This window comes from Mauremys reevesii, linkage group 2 (assembly GCF_016161935.1).
Source record: "Mauremys reevesii isolate NIE-2019 linkage group 2, ASM1616193v1, whole genome shotgun sequence".
NCBI classification, from domain to species: domain Eukaryota; kingdom Metazoa; phylum Chordata; order Testudines; family Geoemydidae; genus Mauremys; species Mauremys reevesii.
The window spans coordinates 47,774,404-47,794,506 of NC_052624.1; the positions used below are offsets into that span (position 1 = coordinate 47,774,404).

The window sequence follows — 20,103 nt, forward strand, 5'->3', positions numbered from 1 at the left end:
CAGATGAAACTGAATGTTCATAAATGCAAAGTAATGCACATTGGAAAACATAATCCCAACTGTATATATAAAATGATGGAGTCTAAATTAGCTGTTACCACTCAAGAAAGAGATATTGGAGTCACTGTGGATAGTTCTCTGAAAACATCCACTCAATGTGCAGCAGCAGTCAAAAAAGCTAACAATGTTGGGAATCATTAGGAAAGGGTTAGATAATAAGACAGAAAATATCATATTGCCTCTAGATAAATCCGTGGTATGCCCACATGTTGAATACCGCATGTAGATGTGGTTGCCCCATCTCAAAAAAGATACACTGGAACTAGAAAAGGTACAGAAAAGGGAAACAAAAATTATTAGGGGTATGGAACAGCTTCCATATGAGTAGAGATTGAAAAGACTGGGACTTTTCAGCTTGGAAAAGAGATGACTAAGGAGGAATATGATAGAGGTCTATAAAATCATGACTGGTATAGAGAAAGTAACTAACTAACTTGTGGAACTCCTTGCCTGAGGAGGTTGTGAAGGCTAGGACTATAACAGGGTTTAAAAGAGAACTGGATAAATTCATGGAGGTTTGAATTCATTCATTAATGGCTACTAGCCAGGATGGGTAAGGAATGGTGTCCCTAGTCTCTGTTTGTCAGAGGGTGGTGATGGACTGCAGGAGAGAGATCACTTGCTCATTACCTGTTAGGTTCACTCCCTCTGGGGCACCTGCCATTGGCCACTGTTGGTAGACAGGATACTGGGCTGGATGGACCTTTGGTCTGACCCAGTATGGCCATTCTTATGTTCTTAGGAAATGTTAATTACTCCTTCTCAAGACACAAGAACTAGGGGCCCCCAAATGAAATGAAGAGGCAGCAGATTTAAAACAAACAAAAGGAAGTAAGTATTTCTTCACACAACGCACAATCAACCTGTGGAACTCTTTGCCAGAGGATGCTGTGAAGGCCAAAACTATAACAGGGTTCAAAAAAGAACTAGGTAAGTTTATGAAGGATTGGTCAATCAATGGCTATTAGCCTGGATGGGCAGGGATGCAAAACCATGCTCTGAAGCATCCCTAGCCTCTCTTTGCCAGAAGCTGGGAATGGGCAACAGGGGATGGATCACTTGATGATTACCTGTTCCATTCATTCCCTCTGAAGCATCTGGCACTGGCCACTGTTAGAAGACAGGATATTGGGCAAGATGGACCATTTGCCTGATCCAGTATGGCCGTTCTTAGTGTACTGACGGAAGAAGAGGCAAGTTGGGAGATGATTGATTGGTGAGAGAAACCATTTTGAACAAAGCCTGCATCCTGTTACATTTGACATGTGCTTTTAGAGGTGTTTTCACTTTTATTTGCTTGTAACCCTTTCTAACTTTGTTCCTTTTACTTAGCACCACTTAAGTCCTATTGTTAATACATTTATTTATTTTCATGATGAACTAACTCTGTGCACTGTTTAGATAATAATCTGTGATGCAGTTTGTCTCTTTACAGGTGCAACAAACATTTCTCAAAGCTGTCCAGGAGAAGGCTAGACATTTTAGGGCAGTGGTTTTCAAACTTTTTTTCTGGGGACCCAGTTGAAGAAAATTGTTGATGCCCACGACCCAACGGAGCTGGGGATGAGGGGCTCCACGTTTGGGGGTGCTCAGGGCTGGGGTCTGGGATGACGGGTTTGGGATGCAGGAGGGGCTCTGGCTTTGGGGGGGGCTCAGGGCTGGGGGTGCAGGCTCTCAGATGGGGCCGGGGATGAGGGAGTTGGGGTGCAGGAAGGGGTTCCAGGTTTGGGGGGCGGGGGCTCAGGCGCAAACTTACTTCTGGTGGCTCCCGATCAGCAGCACAGCTGGGGTGCAGAGGCAGGCTTCCTGCCTGTCCTGGCACTGCAGACCACACTGCACCCCGGAAGCAGCCAGCAGCAGGTCCAGCTCCTAGGCGGGCTCCTCCGCAAGCAGGTCCGCACAGCTCTTGCCCGCAGGCACCACCACTCCCGGCTCCCATTGGCCAGGAAGCGGCCAATGGGAGTGTGGAGCTGGTGCTTGGGGTGGGGGCAGAACGTGGAGCCCCATGTCCCCCCCACTCAGAAGCGGGACCCGCTGCTGGCCGCTGCCAGGATGCAGCACGGTGTCGGAACGGGTAGGCACTAGCCTCTCTTAGCTAGGCAGCACCACAGACGGGACTTTTAACATCCCAGTCGGCAGTGCTGACCAGAGCCACTAGGGTCCCTGGGTGCTGAACAAGGCGACCCAGTGACTTACACGCTGCGACCCAGTACTGGGTGGCGACACAAACTTCGAAAAATACTGGTTTAGGGCACACAATTTTGGGAAAATTCAGGACTGGGAATGTGTTGGAATCATCCGGCTGGTTGTAACCCAGGCTGGTGGAAGCCAAAGTGAGGCTGTGACAGGCTGTTGGGATCGGAGCTGCTGAACCAGGGCTATGTAAGCACACAGAGGCTCAGGGTGTGACCCACATGCTTCTAGGCTTGTTGTAAGTGGCCCAGGTTTGGAGCTACAGCAACAGAGCATTGTGAGGCTCCCAGAGTTATGGGTAAGTGGTGACAACCCCCCACTGATCCTGGATTGCACCCCTGAACCCTGACCAGACTGTCACAGTCACTTCCTGCAGTGATGAGTACCCTAGAAATATTTACTACAAAGGTCCTTTTTTCCTTCTTCTGTCAGGATATGGAATTATTTTGTACTTGCACCATACTACATTAAATGAAACTTCAAATTCACCTGCCTAAGGATATGAAATGCAATTCCATCATGTTTCTGAGGATAATGTACACAAGTTAGACAAAGCAATAGGGTTCATGAGGAGAAACTCCTAAGAGAATTATTTCCATGAATTCTTAATTAAGAGGCAGTAATACGAATAGAGCTAGGTAAACAATTCACAAATGATCACTTATTCAAATGTACTCTTTTCTTTGTGATACACACAAACAACTCACCATTTTTTACCAATGTGTTCACTATTTGCACTTGTTCAATGAATTGTTTAAACTAAGCTTTGTTAGCCTATGGGTTATTCACAAACTGTCAGTTACAAGTATTTGATATTCATACTGCACAACTGGCCCACTTATGACAAAGTTTCAGCTCACTAATTGACTGATGCACTTTCTTGAACAGAAGGAGGGAAATCAAAGAGAATTTGGGGTAGTCATGAGAGCACTTCCAACGTGAATACTCACTTGAGTGTTTCATGAAACTTCTTTCTGCAAACATTCTTGTGAATAATAAAAAAGGATTCACCAAGAAGGGGTCAAATAAAAGCAAAACAAATTGGAGGGTTCAGCTATATAACAATTCCTGGTTTTGCCCAACTGTAAACACAAGTGGAATGTACCCTTTTCCCACCCAGGATGTAGATTTCTAACAATTAAAAAGATCACCATGGACTGAAGTTTGCAATTCAGGTGTGCAGTTATGCCAACTTGAAAGACATTTGCTTTTTTTAAGAGAATAACCTTCTCCCCCCCATCCTCCCACCAAGATTAGTTTCTGACTTTTTTTTTAAGTTGGCCTTCGAAAGCAAAGTGAACAAGAGTCTAAAAACATGAAGTGGGAAATTCTATGTGGAAAAACAAACAAAAGTGAACTAGATAGCAAAACCAAGCCTGCAGTAACTTGAAAACTAGCACTGGTGAATGGTTTTTAACATAATGACAACAGACTGGAAGAGCTGCTCCATTCTCCCATGTACAAAATGAGTAATTTAAGATTACTTTATTCAGTGCCAAGATAGTCAATTAATCACATGCCCACTCAAGAGTCCAGTTTTGCAGATTAATACAGATATTACAACATTTGATTGGGGGATTTTAAGAAAAAACACTGACATACCCATGCAAATATTCTTATGTAATTACAGTGGGACAGATCCTGTAAACACATGAGCAACCTTACATGGCTGAGTTCAACAAAAACACACAAGTGAGTAATTTTATTCAGATAGGTAGAAGTGTTTCAATTTCCTGGCTTCCTTTATGAATTCCATGGCAAAACTATGTTAATGTAGAGTTGAGGAGGTTGGTGGTATGTCATTTCCTTGCAGAAAGCTGAGTTGAACTAAACTCAAACTTCTGAAAACTAGGAAACTCGGAGTTAAGGTTGCCCATGCCCATGTCACCTTAACTCTGCGCTCTTTCAGCAATGCCCCAATATGCCCCATTAACACAAAACCTTTACTGTGCCGGCCTCACTATTGCTGAAATGTACAAGCTCTTCACCTCTTTTTACAGCCCATTCACACTCACCCACAGAAATGCCATCTAACATTATTAACGGACAAAAGGAAAAGAAAATGGTTGGCAGAGTAAAAGGTATGTATGTTAACAGCGTGTATTGGGGCACTGCTGAAAGGGGCAAAGTTAAAACTGCATAGGCAACCTTAACTGCTCATTTCCTGCTTTTCAGAAGTGTGAGTTTTGCTCAACTAAATATCCACAATGGGATGACACACACACCAACCAACCTCAACTCTGCGGTAATGTAATTTTTTGCCGTTGAATTTCCTAGAGTTATTTTTAAATAGGAGAAATATGTTGTTGGTAGGAATTAGTAATACTTCCAGACTGCTGTCCACGCAAGTAAAGAAGTGAACATGTTCTTAAACACTGTTCCCAATTTCAGTCCCCCAAAGATTCAGTGGGCACCGTGCACTACCTTGAGTAAAACTTGAAAAATTGAGATCTTTTTGACCCACGTAACAACAATAGTTTGACCTCCGGCTCTGTGCAAGAAGAACCCACCTTGAAACTATTTAAAAAATGGATATTTTGGGGGACTTATATCTCCACAACTCCTAGCCCAATTTTGGGTCATTAACCCTGCGCTGCCCCCTCCTGAGCAGGGGCGGCTCTAGGCACCAGCGGGCCAAGCGCCCACTTGGGGCGGCATCCTGGGGAGGGCGGCATTTGGCTCCGGTGGAGCTCCCGCCGGCATGCCTGCGGCAGGTCCACCGGAGCCCGGGACGAGCGGACCTGCCGCAGTCATGCCTGTGGCGGGTCCCGTCTTCCCGCGGCTCCGGTTGAGCTCCCGCAGGCATAACTGCGGCAGGTCCGCTCGTCCCGGGCTCCGGTGGACCTGCCGCAGGCATGCCGGCGGGAGCTCCACCGGAGCCAAATGCCGCCCTCCCCAGGATGCCGGAGCCGCGGGAAGAGGGGACCCGCCGCGGGACTGGGGAAGGGCGGCACAGCACTCCGCGCTGCTTGGGGCAGCCTACTTTGTAGAGCCGCCCCTGCTCCTGAGGCAAACCACATTTCAAAGGACTCCAACTAAGCATGTTGATTTTAGAGGACTTAGAAAGGTCAATCTTTAAATACAAGTTGTGATGCAACCTCTCCTATCTTGGTGCTGCCATTCGACTATTATTTGGGACCCCAATCCGGTGAAGTGAATTTTGGAGTGACGTTTTCAATTTCATATCAATATGCTGACTTTTTAACTTGCAGCAACTTCTTGACATTATTAGTTTGTTCTCTGTTTATACAACGTCTACCACAACGGGGTCCTGGTCCATGACTCTGGCTCGTAGGTGCTAGAAGAATACTGCTACTATTAACAGTCACCCACTGATATCTGGAGCCACTGAGTCTGTTCCCTTGCTTTGACTTTGCTCTGAGGACCAGCAGATGACAGGAATGCACCTGAGCAAAATGCTCAGCTAGGATTGGGAACGTTATGACAGAGGAGTAAGGAGGATAGCTGTAACATTGTGTATTTCTCAACCCCAGTCTTTGGGCAAAAGAGGGGCGTCACCATTCAGCTAATCTTCATATAAATATCAGGCTCCAAGATGTGTGTGAGGGACAGTTAATTATCTTGTTCATAAGTTAATCAAATTATTTTTGCCATTTAGAGTTCTATTTTCCTGAACAAAATGAGCATTTTGCAAACGCAACAAGGAGTCCGGTGCCATCGGACTCCTTGTTGTTTTTGTGGATACAGACTAACACAGCTACCCCTTGACACTTGACATTTTGCAAACGGTTTGGTAAAGAACCATTTCCTTTTCCCAAATGGTAGCGAACACACCAGTTTACAGGGATCACTCAAGAATACCTTTTACATGAAATATTATCAAGGGAAATGAATATTCTGCCTCTTCCTCTAACAAATATGGGCTCAACTCAGAAGAATGAAATGCTTTCAAACGTATGTTCTGCTGACCCCCCAAGATATACAGACATGCTAAGTTACACATAAATATTGTATTTGTTTCTATAAAGAAAAGGAGATGAAGAAATTTACATTTTTGTTTTCTTCATAAACAGGTCACATATTAAAATTAATTTGTATGGGACAGTGCTAAGGTCTGCACAAATAAACACGCACAAAAATAGCTTCAGTGCTTAGTATTTTCAGGCATGTCCTACAGAGAAAGTAATGGCAATCCCCTTTTCCTAACTTGGCTAGTCACAAGCATGGTTCTGTCTTTCAAGTGTTATAGCTCACTTGCATATTCAGGTTAAATTATGCAATACATTGAACTTTGGGATACCATAACGTGAGAAAGGGGAGTGTGCTGCTGTATGTATCTCATATACTAAACACCTTTTCTATTTCTCCACATCCTCTTTGACTGGACTCTGATCTTAAAACTACCAACTCTGCCCAGCATTTTGCCAGCTTGCTTTTATCAGCACGCCAGTTAACTCTGTGTCTGTTGCTGTCTCTGAAAACCTTCACACTCGCAGAAACTCCTGTGGGAAATGTATTACCAGCAGATAGGCATCTGAAGGTGTGTCCCACTAGCATGGCCACACCTCACCGTGTGCATTTCAAATATGCAACAGAACTTTAGCTGGTCTCTCCATCTTCATGGTACTGTGACAAAGGTTATGAAAAGACAAACAACAATGACAATGTACTTATACAGCCTCCCATCCCAGTACTAACTGAAACTTTCCTTCGATTCTGAACATCCAGCTGTTCACAACAGAATTTTCTGTCTGCCGACTCTTTTCTTCCCCACTGGAGTTCAGGAAATTCACAATAGCAAAAAGAGTATTTATAGGCCACAATTATTTTTGTTTCCAGAGTCAGCTTTTTAAAACCTGGCTTTAGTGGCTAACTTCAAAGCAAAGCTCCCAATACAAAAGTACTTAGTCCTATCACATACATACCAATTCCTTTAATAAGGTGGCAGTTGGGAAGTTCCACTGGTTCCACCTCTCTGGAGCCATTCAGTTTACGTCTGTAAGAGGACATAATGAAGTTTAGTGTAACAGATCAAAGAGAGTTTTACAAACTGAAACGGTGTTGACTGATATATCCTGGAGAGCATATAAATAGATTTCATAATACTATGTATTATCTGCACCATATACACAAGTATGCAGTAAGTACAAATATTGTAACAGTGATACAGCTTAAACTGATCTATACCATAATCCTTTTCACTTATGCTAAGTATCCCATAATGCCTTGCACTTATTGAAGCAGGCATTTGGCACAAGGACATAGGAAACTTGTCAAAATCAAGATACATTCATTCTAAGTCTTAGTACAAGCTAGGGAGGTACCTTCGCGGACCAGTAACTGGAATGTGAGTATCTAAAACAAAGATAAGGAAGGAACATGGGAACTGGGACAAACTCATGGTTTGGGTTTTAGTAACGTATAAAGGGGTGTGCAACTTGTAAAATCATACAAATAATACCAGCTGAAATGTGTACCTTGGGGAGCACACTTTCTGCATAAGGTGAATATAACATCGCTGCAGGAGACTGCTCTTTGGAGACTGGTATCGTACAGAACTTTTTTTCTGTACCATATTAATAAACCTGACTGACATTGGTTACATGGTCTCTTGAATATATTTCATAATGTACCAAAGCGTGGACAAGCAATTGCCTATACAATTTATCAACAGGCTAATGCTCAAAAGGTCCCCACTTACCTTTACTTTAGCTATAGAACCAGCCATTTCTCAGTAAAATGCTAATGCTAAAATATAAAATAAGCATCAGAGTGATCTTCATATATTAATCTGTATAACTGCCAGATCCAAACATTCAAAAATCATGAGTCAGACTTCAAAAAAAAAATCACCCACAATCATGGGATATTTATAAATAATAATTCTGGAGCTTTTGTTAATCTCCTATTTGTTAGCTTTTCGAGTACACCCACATCATGTTTTCAAGCTTCTCTCTGAAATGATGATGGCTAGACACTTTCATTAAAAAGTACCGTAAGCTGAAATTCTCACATAACTCAATGACTCCAGGAGCTGGGACTTTAGAAAGTCATCCATTATTGTGGCATAAAACGGAAAGCATTGGGAACACTGTATAGACTGAGCAAATATAACTTTAAAAATAATTGTTGTAAACTTTGATGTCCAGAAGTTAAGCAACTCTAGCTAGATGGGTTTTGTAAAGTTACACTTTATGCCTAAATTACAATACTCTAGATACCAGGGTCCCACATAGGGCCTAACGCACTAAGTCACTATTTCAGAAAGAAGGGTCACATTCTTTCCCCCCAGTCCAATTGCTATTTTGGGGGTCCATTAATTCCATCCTACCCTATCACTCCTATTGCTTTCCAATGCCGAAGTATTTTTAGGGGCAGCACTCCCTGTTGGTGAATGACAGGAGGTACTGTTCTTGGTACAGCATGTTTGGTCTACGACTGTTTTGTTTCCTCCTGTGGTCTCTGACCTCCCCCTTCCCAGCATCACCTTTTTGCTACTCTTACCCCTCCCCAATACTTATAGCATCAGACACTGTGGGCCAGATGTCAGATGATAGACCAAGTGATAAGAAATAACACGGTATCTGTAGGACAGACTGACCCAGTCTCCTGGTACGCCAGGGAGATTCCCATTTACAAGCAAAAAACCTCCCAACTCCTGATTTAATAATGTTATCTCCTGCAACAGCAATACTGCCTCTCCTGCTCGGCTCCAGCCACTCCAAACCCTTTCCAGGTGTCTATTACTTTAGGCTGGGAGGGAGAAGCGGAGGGACAGATATACTCCATGTTCTATTTGTTGGGCGTCAGTGTGTGCACGCAGCCCATGCAGCTAGTCCCCGCCCCCAGCAGCAGCCGTAGGGTTGTCAGCTTTCTAATCGCACAAAACTGAACATCCTTGCCTCATCCTCTGCCCCACCCCTTCTGAGGCCCCACTTCTGCTCCGCCCCTTCCCTGAGGCCCCACCTCCACTCACTCCATCCCCTCTCTCTCTATCGCTCACTCTCCCTCACCCTCACCTCACTTTCACCGGGCTGGGCCAAGGGGTTGGAATGTGGGAGGGGATGAGGGCTCCAACTGGGGGTGGAGGCAGAAATGAGGGGTTCATGGTGCAGGAGGGGGTTCCGACCTGGGGCAGGAGGTTGGAGCATGGGAGGGGGTTCGGGCTCTGGGCAGTGCTCACCTCAGATGGCTCCCGAAGTGGCCAGCATGTCCAGCTCCTAGGCAGACGGGGAGGGGGTTCTGCGCGCTGCTCACGCCCGTAGGCACCACCCCTACAGCTCCCACTGGCCACATTTCCTGGCCATGGGACCTGCAGAGCCAGGGCAGGAGCAGTGTGCAGAGCCCCCGTGGCCACCCCTGCGCCTAGGAGCCGGACATACTGCCGCTTCCAGGAGCTGCTTGGAGCCAGGCAGGCAGGGAGCCTGCCAGCCCTGCTGCGCTGCCAAAAGGACTTTTAAGAGCCCAGTCAGCAGTGTTGAACGGAGCTGCCAGGGTCCCTTTTCACCTGGGCGTTCTGGTCAAAAACCAGACCGCTGGCAACCCTAAGAGGCGGGTGTGGCTACGCCCTGGCCAATCAAGCTGTCTCGCTTGTGTTCTGCTGCAGGAGGGAGATGTTGATGGCCTCCAAGAAGGTGCTGTGGCCACCATGCACAGTCAGCAGCTTCAGGGAGGTGAGTGTCACATGCTCCTGTCCCACCACAAATCTCCCTAAAACTAGTTTCAGAACGTTGGTCAGCAGGCGGCAGGTGGATATTAGTAGTGAGAAAGCTTCATCTCTCATTTCTCCCCCGCCCCCACCTCCCGTTGTAAGAAACAGATTGACACTGAATGAAATGCACCCTACCGGGACTGGTGTGTTTCAAGGGGTGTGTTTCCAACCCCCACATTCAAATGTCTTTGAGTAGGAGCACAGTGTCAAATAAATGTTTCAGAATGTTTCTCTTTTTAAAGAAAATTATTGCACTAACATTTCTGTCTCCTTCCCCCCTCCAATTAAAGCTGAGAACGTATGTGATCAAGAGTCGGGAATTTCAAGAATCAAAGACCATAGAATATCAGGGTTGGAAGGGACCTCAGGAGGTCATATAGTCTAACCCCCTGCTCAAAGCAGGACCAATCCCCAGACAGGTTTTTGCCCCAAACTGCCCCTCAAGAACTGAACTCACAACACTGGGTTTAGCAGGCCAATGCTCAAACCACTGAGCTATAGCAACAGCTGGCTGCAATGCACTTCTACCTCAAGGCATATATTTAACTGCAGGATCATTTCAAGACACTAGAAGACAGCCACATAGTTGAGTTAGCATTAGCATTGCCAACTTACTGATTGCCAAACACTGAACACTCTTGCCACATCCCCTGCCACAAGGCCCTGCCCTCCACTCACACCATGCTCCCTCCCTCCGTCGCTCGCTCTCCCCCACCCTCACTCATTTTCACTGTGCTGGCACAGGGGGTGACGGCCCCAGCTGGGGGTGCAGGCTCTGGGGTGTGGGCGGGTGTGACATTCCCTTGGTGTTATCCGGACCAGTGATCTGCTAGGTCACTCCAGTCCTTGACTCTGGGAGCCAGCCTTACCCTGCTCTGCTGTAAGAACCTCCACTCCTGGGCTGTTCACGCACAGCCTCTGGCATGTAACCTGCTCCTGGGGTTGTGCAATTGAATGACACTAGCCAATATCTCCGGTCCCAGACCCAACCCTAGGAACCTCCGTCTTGCACTGTCCAGTTATGCCTGCCAGACGCTGCAAGCTTATATGAGTTTGTCAATTTAACAAAGAAATTGATATGTAGGCTTGTTATTCCATCCATGAAGATACTGGTACCGTGCCAATAGAGGCCTTATGCTATTTGAGGATATGGTTTAACTTGGCTGACAGAGAATCAGGATGTTAGCAGCAGGACTCAAAATTGCCTGTGGGTGCACATACAGATGTGATAAAATAAGGCAAGTGTTACCAGCATAACTGTGTAGTATAGGCCTGGCTTTGGTATGTAGCTAGGTACTGGGAGCTGTATACAGTACAATAACACCCCACAATCTATGTTCGCATTGTCCTTCTGCTCAAGAAAACCGTTGCAAATGGCTAGTGAATCTGAGACATTTCTTTGCTGCATTACCTTTTCCTTCAGCCACAGTCCCACAATGACTCGCCGAGAATGACCGCTCTGGTCACAATTCTAAAATCAGTTGTTCAGGGGTCACAGTGACCAGAAGCCTGACCTCCTTTAAAATACCCGCTGTGTTCCTCCTACTAGCTTACCTTTATAAGCATAGGGGTCTGGCTCCATGTAAAGCTACAGGTAAGCTTCGCACTGCTGTCTTGTCTAGAAAAGAAGGCCTAGATTTCCTTGCCCTGTGGGGAGGTGTGGTGCAAGCCCAGCTGCGGAATAACCGCAGGAATATAGAGGTCTATTCCGCCATTACAGAGAAGATGCTGAAGCTGGGGTAGAAAAAGGTGATGAGCAGAAATGCAGAGTCATGGGGAAGGGAGTCCAACAGAAGAGCTGGGGCTAGCCCCTAATACTTGCTGCTTCTATGCAATTCTGGCAGGGACCCCATCAGCAATCTGTAAGTAAGAGTGGACACCTCATGAGACCCAGAGGAAGGAGCCCCAGTAGTGCAGCAATGACAAGAGTGTTGGGAAGGGAGGTGAGGAGGATACAGACCCCGCAGAGAGCCAGCTCTTCAGGAGACTAATGGACCCCACCCAGACACAGAATCCATTAAGGACAGGTAAGGGAGCTCAGGGAGCTATATTAAAGCATAATTTTCTCTCTTTACTTTCTTCGTGGGCTCCAAATCACCTCCACTCCCTTTCAAAATGGCAGCCGAATGTGCACAGTCAGAGAATAAAAGAATTCCCTTTTGAAGTAGCCAGAGCCAGTTTATTTTAAAAATGTGCCGGCAGCAAAATAAGAAACTATCGCAGCCATTTAGTAGCCAGCAGCTTTTGGTAGCAAGATAAAATATCCATCACCATAAATCCATTAAATGCAAACCTAAACAGATATATTCTGAAGCGATACCAGAGCATCAGAAAATGACAAAAACCTTGCAAGCACTTCAGTGATTAGTCAGGCAGACTATGGTAGAACCTCAGAGTTACAAACTTTAGGAATGGAGGTTGTTCGTAACACTGAAATGTTTGTAACTCTCAACAAAACTTTTTGGTTGTTCTTTCAAAAGTTTACAACTAAACATTGACTTAATACAGCTTTGAAACTTTACTAGGCAGAAGAAAAATGCTGCTTTTAACCATCTTAATTTACATGAAATAAGCACAGAAACGGTTTCCTTACCTTATCAAATCTTTTTTTTAAAAAAACTTTCCCCTTTTTTCCCCCAGTAGTTTGCATTTAACACAGTGCTGTATTCGCGCATGTGTGTGTGTCTCTGCTGCTGCTTGATTGCATACTTCTGGTTCCAAAGAGGTGTGTGGTTCACTGGTCAGTTCATAACTCTGGTGTTTGTAACTCTACTGTACATGATTTTTATGTAAACATTGCGAATGGCAGTGCTTTGGTTTTCCAGTCCTAGAGTCTTTGTTCAAAACGTGCATGCTGTGTGCTTTGATTCAGAGGTAGGAAGTGGTACAGATGATGCTGGTGGCTCAGGGAGGGTGATTTTGCTTTGGCTTGCAGAGGTAGGCAATGGCAAGAACCTTCTCCTCTCATGGGGGCTTTGGACGATACGGGCATGAATTTACCTTGTGTCTCTGGCACAATCTCGCCAAGTATTTTCGAGCAGATGCTCTTTACTCATTTCCTGGCCATTTCTAGGAAGCGTGGTCTTGTTCTTTCTGTCACACTAGGCAAAAAAGGCTGGGCCCCCCAGCGCTGGTGTGCAGCGCGCCGCTTCCTCGGCCCCGCGGTCGTCGGTCCCCCTTCGCTCGCCTCCAGGTGGTCTCGCGAGCACGTCCACCGGGAGGGGCGGAGGACCTGCATGGAGGCCCGCGGAGCTCGAGCTGAGCGGCCGGAACAGCGGACCAGCGCGGGGGCGGCGGGCGCGGGCGCGGCGGCCGGTCGGGGTCGGGCCGCTTGCCCGCCGTCAGTCTGCTGGAGGGGCAGCCCAGCCGAGCAGCGGCGACGCGCCCCCCCCGTCATGCCTGCGCGCAGTGCGTCATCCGTTCATGCTCTCCGGTGAGGCATGACTGCGGCACTGCCACAGGCCCAGCCGCCGCCGCCGCCGCCCTAGCCGCCGCGGGCTAGGCAGCAGCTTGGTTGCTGCCAGAGCCGCCCTGACACTAGGACACCTTCTGTGAACCATCACCAACTGGCAGCATATGGGCTACGGCGACTTTAAGCCTCCTTGAGCAGCTGTCTACCCTGGGGGCCCTTGCCAGCCTTAGGAGTGATATCACCCATGATCACCACTGCCTGTAATCAAGTTATCAATATTTACTGCACTATCCCTACACTTATTGCCCAGGACACTCAACAGTCCTTGCGCCCCCAGCGGCAGGCTTTGAACAGCACTCTTATGCACTCACTATGCTGGGAGCTGCGGAGCAGTCCTGAACCAAACCCGACCCTCTGCATATTTTTATGTAAATCTTTGTCTCAAAACTCCCTACGCTTTTTCACATGGCTTTTCCTTTCTGTACTGTCTTTAAATAACAAGACAGACGTTGTTAGATTTATCAGTGGCCTTGGCTTGGGCATCCTTGAGAGGCGCAGCCTCGACTCCTGCTGAAAGACTGACCTTGCCCAGGAAGGAAAGAAAAAAGGACCAGGGAGGACATGTTCTCTGAGCTCCTCCATTACTCAGAGCCCCATGCATGAGAGAATAGAGATTCAAGTAAATCCCTGGATTCCCTTTATGCTGGAGGAAGGACCTAGAGGTGCATTGAGAAGGACCAAGAGATGCATCAAGATGTGCACAAAAACATCATGCAGCTCTACACGCAGACGCAGCTGTTACAAAACATAATGGAGCAAAATGCCCAAAGACTTCCACCCCAGCAGCCATTGTATTGCATGGACAATTCTACGTTCCAGGGACTATCCATCCCCTACACTCTCAAGGCACCGGCATCACCTGCAGCAATGCCTGTCCATATTGCCCAGTGCCAGTGACAACTGAGAACGGCACAGTAAAACTGAGTTTTGTGAAAGTCATGCTTTATTTACTGTTTCTTACAAAGCAAAACATGTGACTGCCCAAGTCAGCACCACTATTTCCAGACTCATAGCAAGTGTTTACATATCATTTAACATTCATACACAAGCACAGAGTGATAGATGTGGCAATTTCCTGTAATAAACTTAATAAGGTTTTTCAAGGGTAAGTGTCTTTGGAATCTGTTGTATTAAATGCAAAGATGATATATTACTGTGGGCTGGGATTGCATGTCATCTCTCTCGGGATAGATGGGATGGGTCAGATAAGAATGAATTTTTGGGACAAACAGTGTCAAGTGTTTGTCTGGGAAATCTCTAGAGGGAGGTGAATACAAATTCCCTACTTCCAGTTACGCAAAAACTCAATCTTTTGAAGCTATGCCCTGAGGAAAGAACCATTGTCTGCTGATAATCTGTTCTCAGAGTCTCAAGATCAAAGGCACAAGCTGTAGAAGGGAAAGACTAAAGACTAATCCACTAATCCATGGGTGGGCCAGTTCTGAGTTGAGGCTGTTATGAACTTGTAGCCACAGAAAAACTCCTTAATGGGGTTTGAAGAATTGACTCTTACCAGAGCCCTCCTTGGAGTTGGGAGGTGATCTCTAGTAAGCTTATTAGCATGTGTGTAACTTCTATTGTTTTCTCTTAAAGTGAAACCATTACAGAATAAACATACATGGTTAGAGAGGGCTGTGTGGTAACTTATAACTGCTGGCAACTACACTGCTTATAGCTTCTGGAGAGAAAGCAAAGCTCAGAAGCAGGCCTTTCAAGCAGCCTGGCTTGCTGGGAATATCAAAGCGTAGGCAGAGAACTGCCTGGAAAAACCTTGGTCAGGAAAGTGAGAGACGAGAGTCTCTGCCCCAGGGGGGAGATGGCTGATAAATTGGGAGCCTACCTAGAGTGGTAGCCCTTGATAGACCATGGAGGGGGAATACAGGTGCAGTTGCCCAGAACGGTGACACCTAGTCATGAGGCATTTCTAGCATCCTTTCAATCTACCAAACGCACATTCAACAGTCATCCTGCACCTGCTCAGGTGGGAGTTAAATCTTTCCTTGCTGCCATCCAGGGCTTTGTCAGCCAAGGAAACAAAGGCTAGGGGAGATCCCCAAGAATCACTGTTGGCATTTCACCCCCACCAACATGTATGCGCCAGTCTGAGAAAAGTGTCCCTGATTGTGACTTTCAAAAAAAGTCCAGTATTTTTGAAGATGTGAGCGTCAAGCTCCTTCCCTGATCAGCCAATGTTAATGCTAATTGATATGATAATATCCTTGAAGCCCAGGTGGCAAACTTCATGTGCCAGGCCATGTCAACACTAAAGTTTTGCCAGCATTTTTTCTAGTATACAGCTGTTGACATTAGTGTCACAAGAACATGTGAAAGCTTTGCTGCCTTTGCTGATGCCATGTATCCTCTGTGCGAGAGATTGCGTCAGCAAAACCCACAGTGCAGGAAGGATATGCATCCACCACACCATCGTTTGTCTCATTTTCTTGTGGGGTGTTTTTGCAGTGCGTTGTGGGATACCAGCATTCTCAGGGAATTATGGCAACTTGGGGTCACGTTGCCACAATTCTCTTTGTTCCATCACATAATCTTTTTTTCACGCTGTTATTAAAATACCGTCTGGTCTTCTCTTTGCTTTTCAATTTCTCTGCTATCTCGCTGGGAGAAGCATAGATGCTGAAGAGATCAGCGGAATTTTCATTGTTTTAGAGACTGAGTGAGTAATTCTTCTGTATTCTGAACTTCAACTAGCACCACTAGTAGTCCTACAGCAGCAAAAATGAGAATGACAGTCCCAGTTGCTTCAGGCATTCACTGACCAGTTACAAACAGTGGAGAAGTGCATCTGTACCTGTGAAATGAGAACCAAGTGGTGGGATTGGATAATGATGTAAATCTGGATGATCAGCAGTGGCCAGAGCACTTTTGGACACAGAAGGCCATGTTCCTGGAGGTGAGTGCCACGCTTCCCCAGTCCTCCAGCTCAGGGATACTAGAATGGGTGCTGCATTGAGAATGGAGACATGAGTGGTGATTGTGCTCTGGAGGCTTGCAATTCTGGGCTGCTATTAGTTAGTAGTCAATCACCTTGGTGTTGGAAAATCTATGGTATGGGGTGGGGGGAAATCCATTAAGTATATCCTGCTGCACAGGATTGTGACTCTGGGCAATGTGCAGGAAATAATAGAGGAATTTGATGGAACGGGCTTCAAGGATATTATCATTTCTACCAACGTCTCAAAATTTATAACTGAGAAACTGATCCTCATCTCTTTAGGAAATTCATTTGGAAACGTCTCAAAAAAATAACGTTTGTACACACTCCCAGCCAACCCCTACCCCACCACTGCAACACAAAAAATGTGACACTGAACATCCTCATGTGACCAGCACAGCGTTTCTCCTGCTTTTAAAGAGTTTCTTGCTTGAGACCTATTTCTTCTACATCTGAGGAATACAAAAATGGTTTAAAAACAACAACAAAAATTCAAAGCAATAGAAGCTTTTGAAGTACACTCTGCATCAAGCATTCAGGAGAAAGTTATCATCTGCCAGAAGTCAATGGAAGCTTTAGCATTTATTTCCATGGACATTGGATCAGGACCTTATTTATTATTATGAATTTTTTAAACTAAAGCATAATAAGAACAAGAGGAAAATAAGTAGAGTGTCAATGCCTTTAACAATCACACATCTGAAAATACAGCAGTTCAGCTACATCAAGAATTGTTCTTTTAAGGAGTGGAGGCAAAAGTCCATGAATAGTGTGAATTCTTACTATCCTCAGACCCCACAGCAGAGATAGGATGTGAATAAGCTGCCTCCATTGCTATAGATATTAGCAATACAGTATGACGCATAAACCAATTTAATACAAAATTAATCACTTTTCATCTCCAGGAATATTAGAAATTATGTTAAATGTGTTTGAAAAAAGACAGAGATTGATAGGACCCTTTTCACTATCATATCACCAGACCACAATGTGCCAGAACTCGAGGGATTAATGTGAACAGCAGCAAAGCTATAGAGAACTTCTTAATTTTCATTTTCTTTTGGAGTGGGAGATGGGTGTGGAGAGATATCAAGAAAAAAAAAATCTCACTTTCCAATCTCCTCCTTCCAGTACATATTAGAGGAAACTAGACAGCACTCTCAACTCTTATCTGAAGTTGTACATTTCCAGTCACCAGGCAGTACTGCTGTATTAGCAAGGTTGCAATATAGCAGGCTTATAATGCAGCACATGCACACATCAGAAAAAAAGTAATAAAAATAGAATATTCACAAAGTGCTTTTAGTTTGATCTGTTTCTAGCATATAACTTTATTTTACCCGTTTTCAATATTATTTCAATCCTGCTTATTCAGCTTTTGACAGGGGCCTGCTACTTACTATGCTCTGAAACAGCTCACCCAAAAAATAAACTGGGAATGCTAGAACTTTATCAAGATCCCTATAATGTAACAGCAGCAGTTTTTTGTTGCCAATAAATTTCCCAATTAGTGCTCAGACTAGTGGTAGAACCAGCACTGAACTGAATTTAGTTCAAAACACAATACTTCTCTTAATACACTTGTACTGCACTCTACCCTGTACAAAAGTAAGTAGTAAAAAGTTTCTTTGTAATTAGCTACAATGTTAGATCTAAAATTTAAATAATTTCTATGTTGTTCCTTTGATTTCTTGCAAATATTTTTACATCACTCATTATTACCAGGGTAATGACTCCACTGTCACCTAACAAAGTAATTTCACATTCACTTTTCTAGCCTAAAGCTACTAAAGTTACGTGGTTATGTTTCCAGAGAAGCTATTTCTGTAATATTGTATTACTAGCCTTTGCTATATGAATTCTCTACTTCTAGGGTTTAATAGCTTTGATTTGTTTAGTATTCATCTGACTACTCAAAACAACTCCTCTGAAAGTTGAAATTGCCGTGTTCCCTTACTGGAAGTATATTGGTTCCAGTTCCAGATAGTACACAAACTGGTTTGCTAGTGGCTGTTTATTCACAAGTTCTGGCTTAAAAAAAAAAAGTTCCTTATTTTTGCAATCTAAGTTATTTCGCAACACAGATTTTTTTTAAATGACTGATTGATGAAATTGTATTTACCATCTTGACGGTGTGTCAACATACCCTCAGTCATTATGACCTCTGTTGGAAGAGGAACACGCAAGTAAACAAAGCTATTCCCTTAAGGTTCATACTTCACGGACCCCATTAGCTCGGGTTAGCAAAGGATTTGACATATCCAGCTACGACATCACCCTGTAAATCTGATTTATCTGGGGCGAGTATTTCTGAAGTTAGTTTCAAGCCTGGCTGACAACGACCAATGAAAAAGCAAACAAAGCAAGTGCTCCGATTGCATCTGGAGGATAACAGGGTAGTTTACATTAACCTCTCCCTTCCTCCGACAAATTCAGTGGCATTTCTATACGGGCAGGCTGCATGCCATGCTAGACAACGAGATGAACTGCAATCCCCTGCTGGGAAGACAGACAGCCACTTTTTAAAACTGTGATGTAATCTCGGTTGCTCAGCGATCCAGGCTCCACAAAGCCAGGCTCTTCCGTCCTGCGCCGCTTTGCTCCAGCCAGCTTTGCACTCAGCCTGAAGCCCGCGGGCAAGCTTTGCCAGCCGATGAGGGCACGGGAGCAATGCACAATCGAGCCTTCTCTTCATGGCACTGCTGCTCTGCAAGCCCCGTGCAGAAGGGCAAGAACTCTGGGCGATAAGGACGTGCGGGACCAATGAGCTCCCACTAGACCGGAGTGACTTCTAATTCGCTTCCGCAGCCGGGGCCGTTCCATTTCAAGCGGCGACCCCGCGAGGGAAGGAAAGCACGAGCTAGCCGGACAGACCCCGGGGCTCCCCAGAGCTCGCCAGTCTCCCCAGCCAGGGGACCACGCTCCCGACGTGCCCCGGCTCGGGCCAGCTCCCTGAGGCGGGGCTGGAGCCACTTACCGAAACTCCACTAGCCTCTCCCCGAGGAGGGCGGCAAGGATCCCGGCCAGGGCGAGCACCAGCACTTTCCCCATGGCGCTGCGCTGGAGGCCGGTCCGTGCCCGCCTCGCGAACCAGGCCGGGCGCGCCCGCCTTCGAGCGAGGGCTCCGAGCTCCGCCCCCGGCCGCTGACTGTCCTGTCCCGGCTGCGAGAGCCTCGGGCCGGGCCGCTAGTGCGGGCAGGGACTCCGCCTCCCGCCACGCGCTCGCCCCGCCCCGCGCCCCGGGAGCCTGGCCGGGGCTGGCAACGGGAGAGACACAAACTCCCCGAGCAGGAGAGAAGGGGCAGGGGACGCTTCTGGCTCCAGCCTAGCGAACACCAGCCGCAGGAGAAAGACCCTGGGCCAGAGTCACACAGGAACTTGGGGCAAGTCTGTGCTACAGAATTAATTCCACCTGGGTTAGGTCGACGTACAAGCCACTGCAGTAATTGAATCGATTGTACACGTGCACACTATGCTCCTGGTGTTGGCGATGTGCGTCCTCGCCAGGCGTGCTGGCACCCATTTAACTGTCAGTGTGGGGCATTATGGGATGGCTTCTGAAAGGCAGCAGCAGTCCGTGTAAGCAACACTGTGTCTACACTGACACCACCTCGCCCTAACTACATTGACCTAAGCGCTGCGCCTCTCACACAGGTGGAGTTAAGTGGGTGTAGTGGGCAATATACATCGGCAGGCGCTACATTTTAGTGTGGATTAGGTTGATGTAAGCTGCCTTATGTCCAGTGGCAGCTCCAG

At 46.1% G+C, this 20,103-nt stretch overlaps 1 protein-coding gene across 3 annotated transcripts in view; it reads right to left on the reverse strand.

Annotated features, from left to right (window-relative positions):
• LOC120397939 (serum paraoxonase/arylesterase 2-like) overlaps positions 1-19,572 on the reverse strand; it is a 51,974-nt gene extending 32,402 nt beyond the window's left edge. For 2 of the 3 annotated variants that reach the window (XM_039524674.1, XM_039524675.1), the window contains exons 1-2: positions 19,325-19,572; positions 7,140-7,210 (exon numbers count right to left, since the gene is read on the reverse strand). In XM_039524674.1, coding sequence (XP_039380608.1) covers positions 7,140-7,210; positions 19,325-19,398 — 145 coding nt within the window. In that variant the 5' untranslated portion in view covers positions 19,399-19,572. The remainder of the gene's footprint in view (positions 1-7,139; positions 7,211-19,324) is intronic. The other variant, XM_039524673.1, reaches the window with a different exon arrangement.
• Positions 19,573-20,103: the final 531 nt, after the last annotated feature.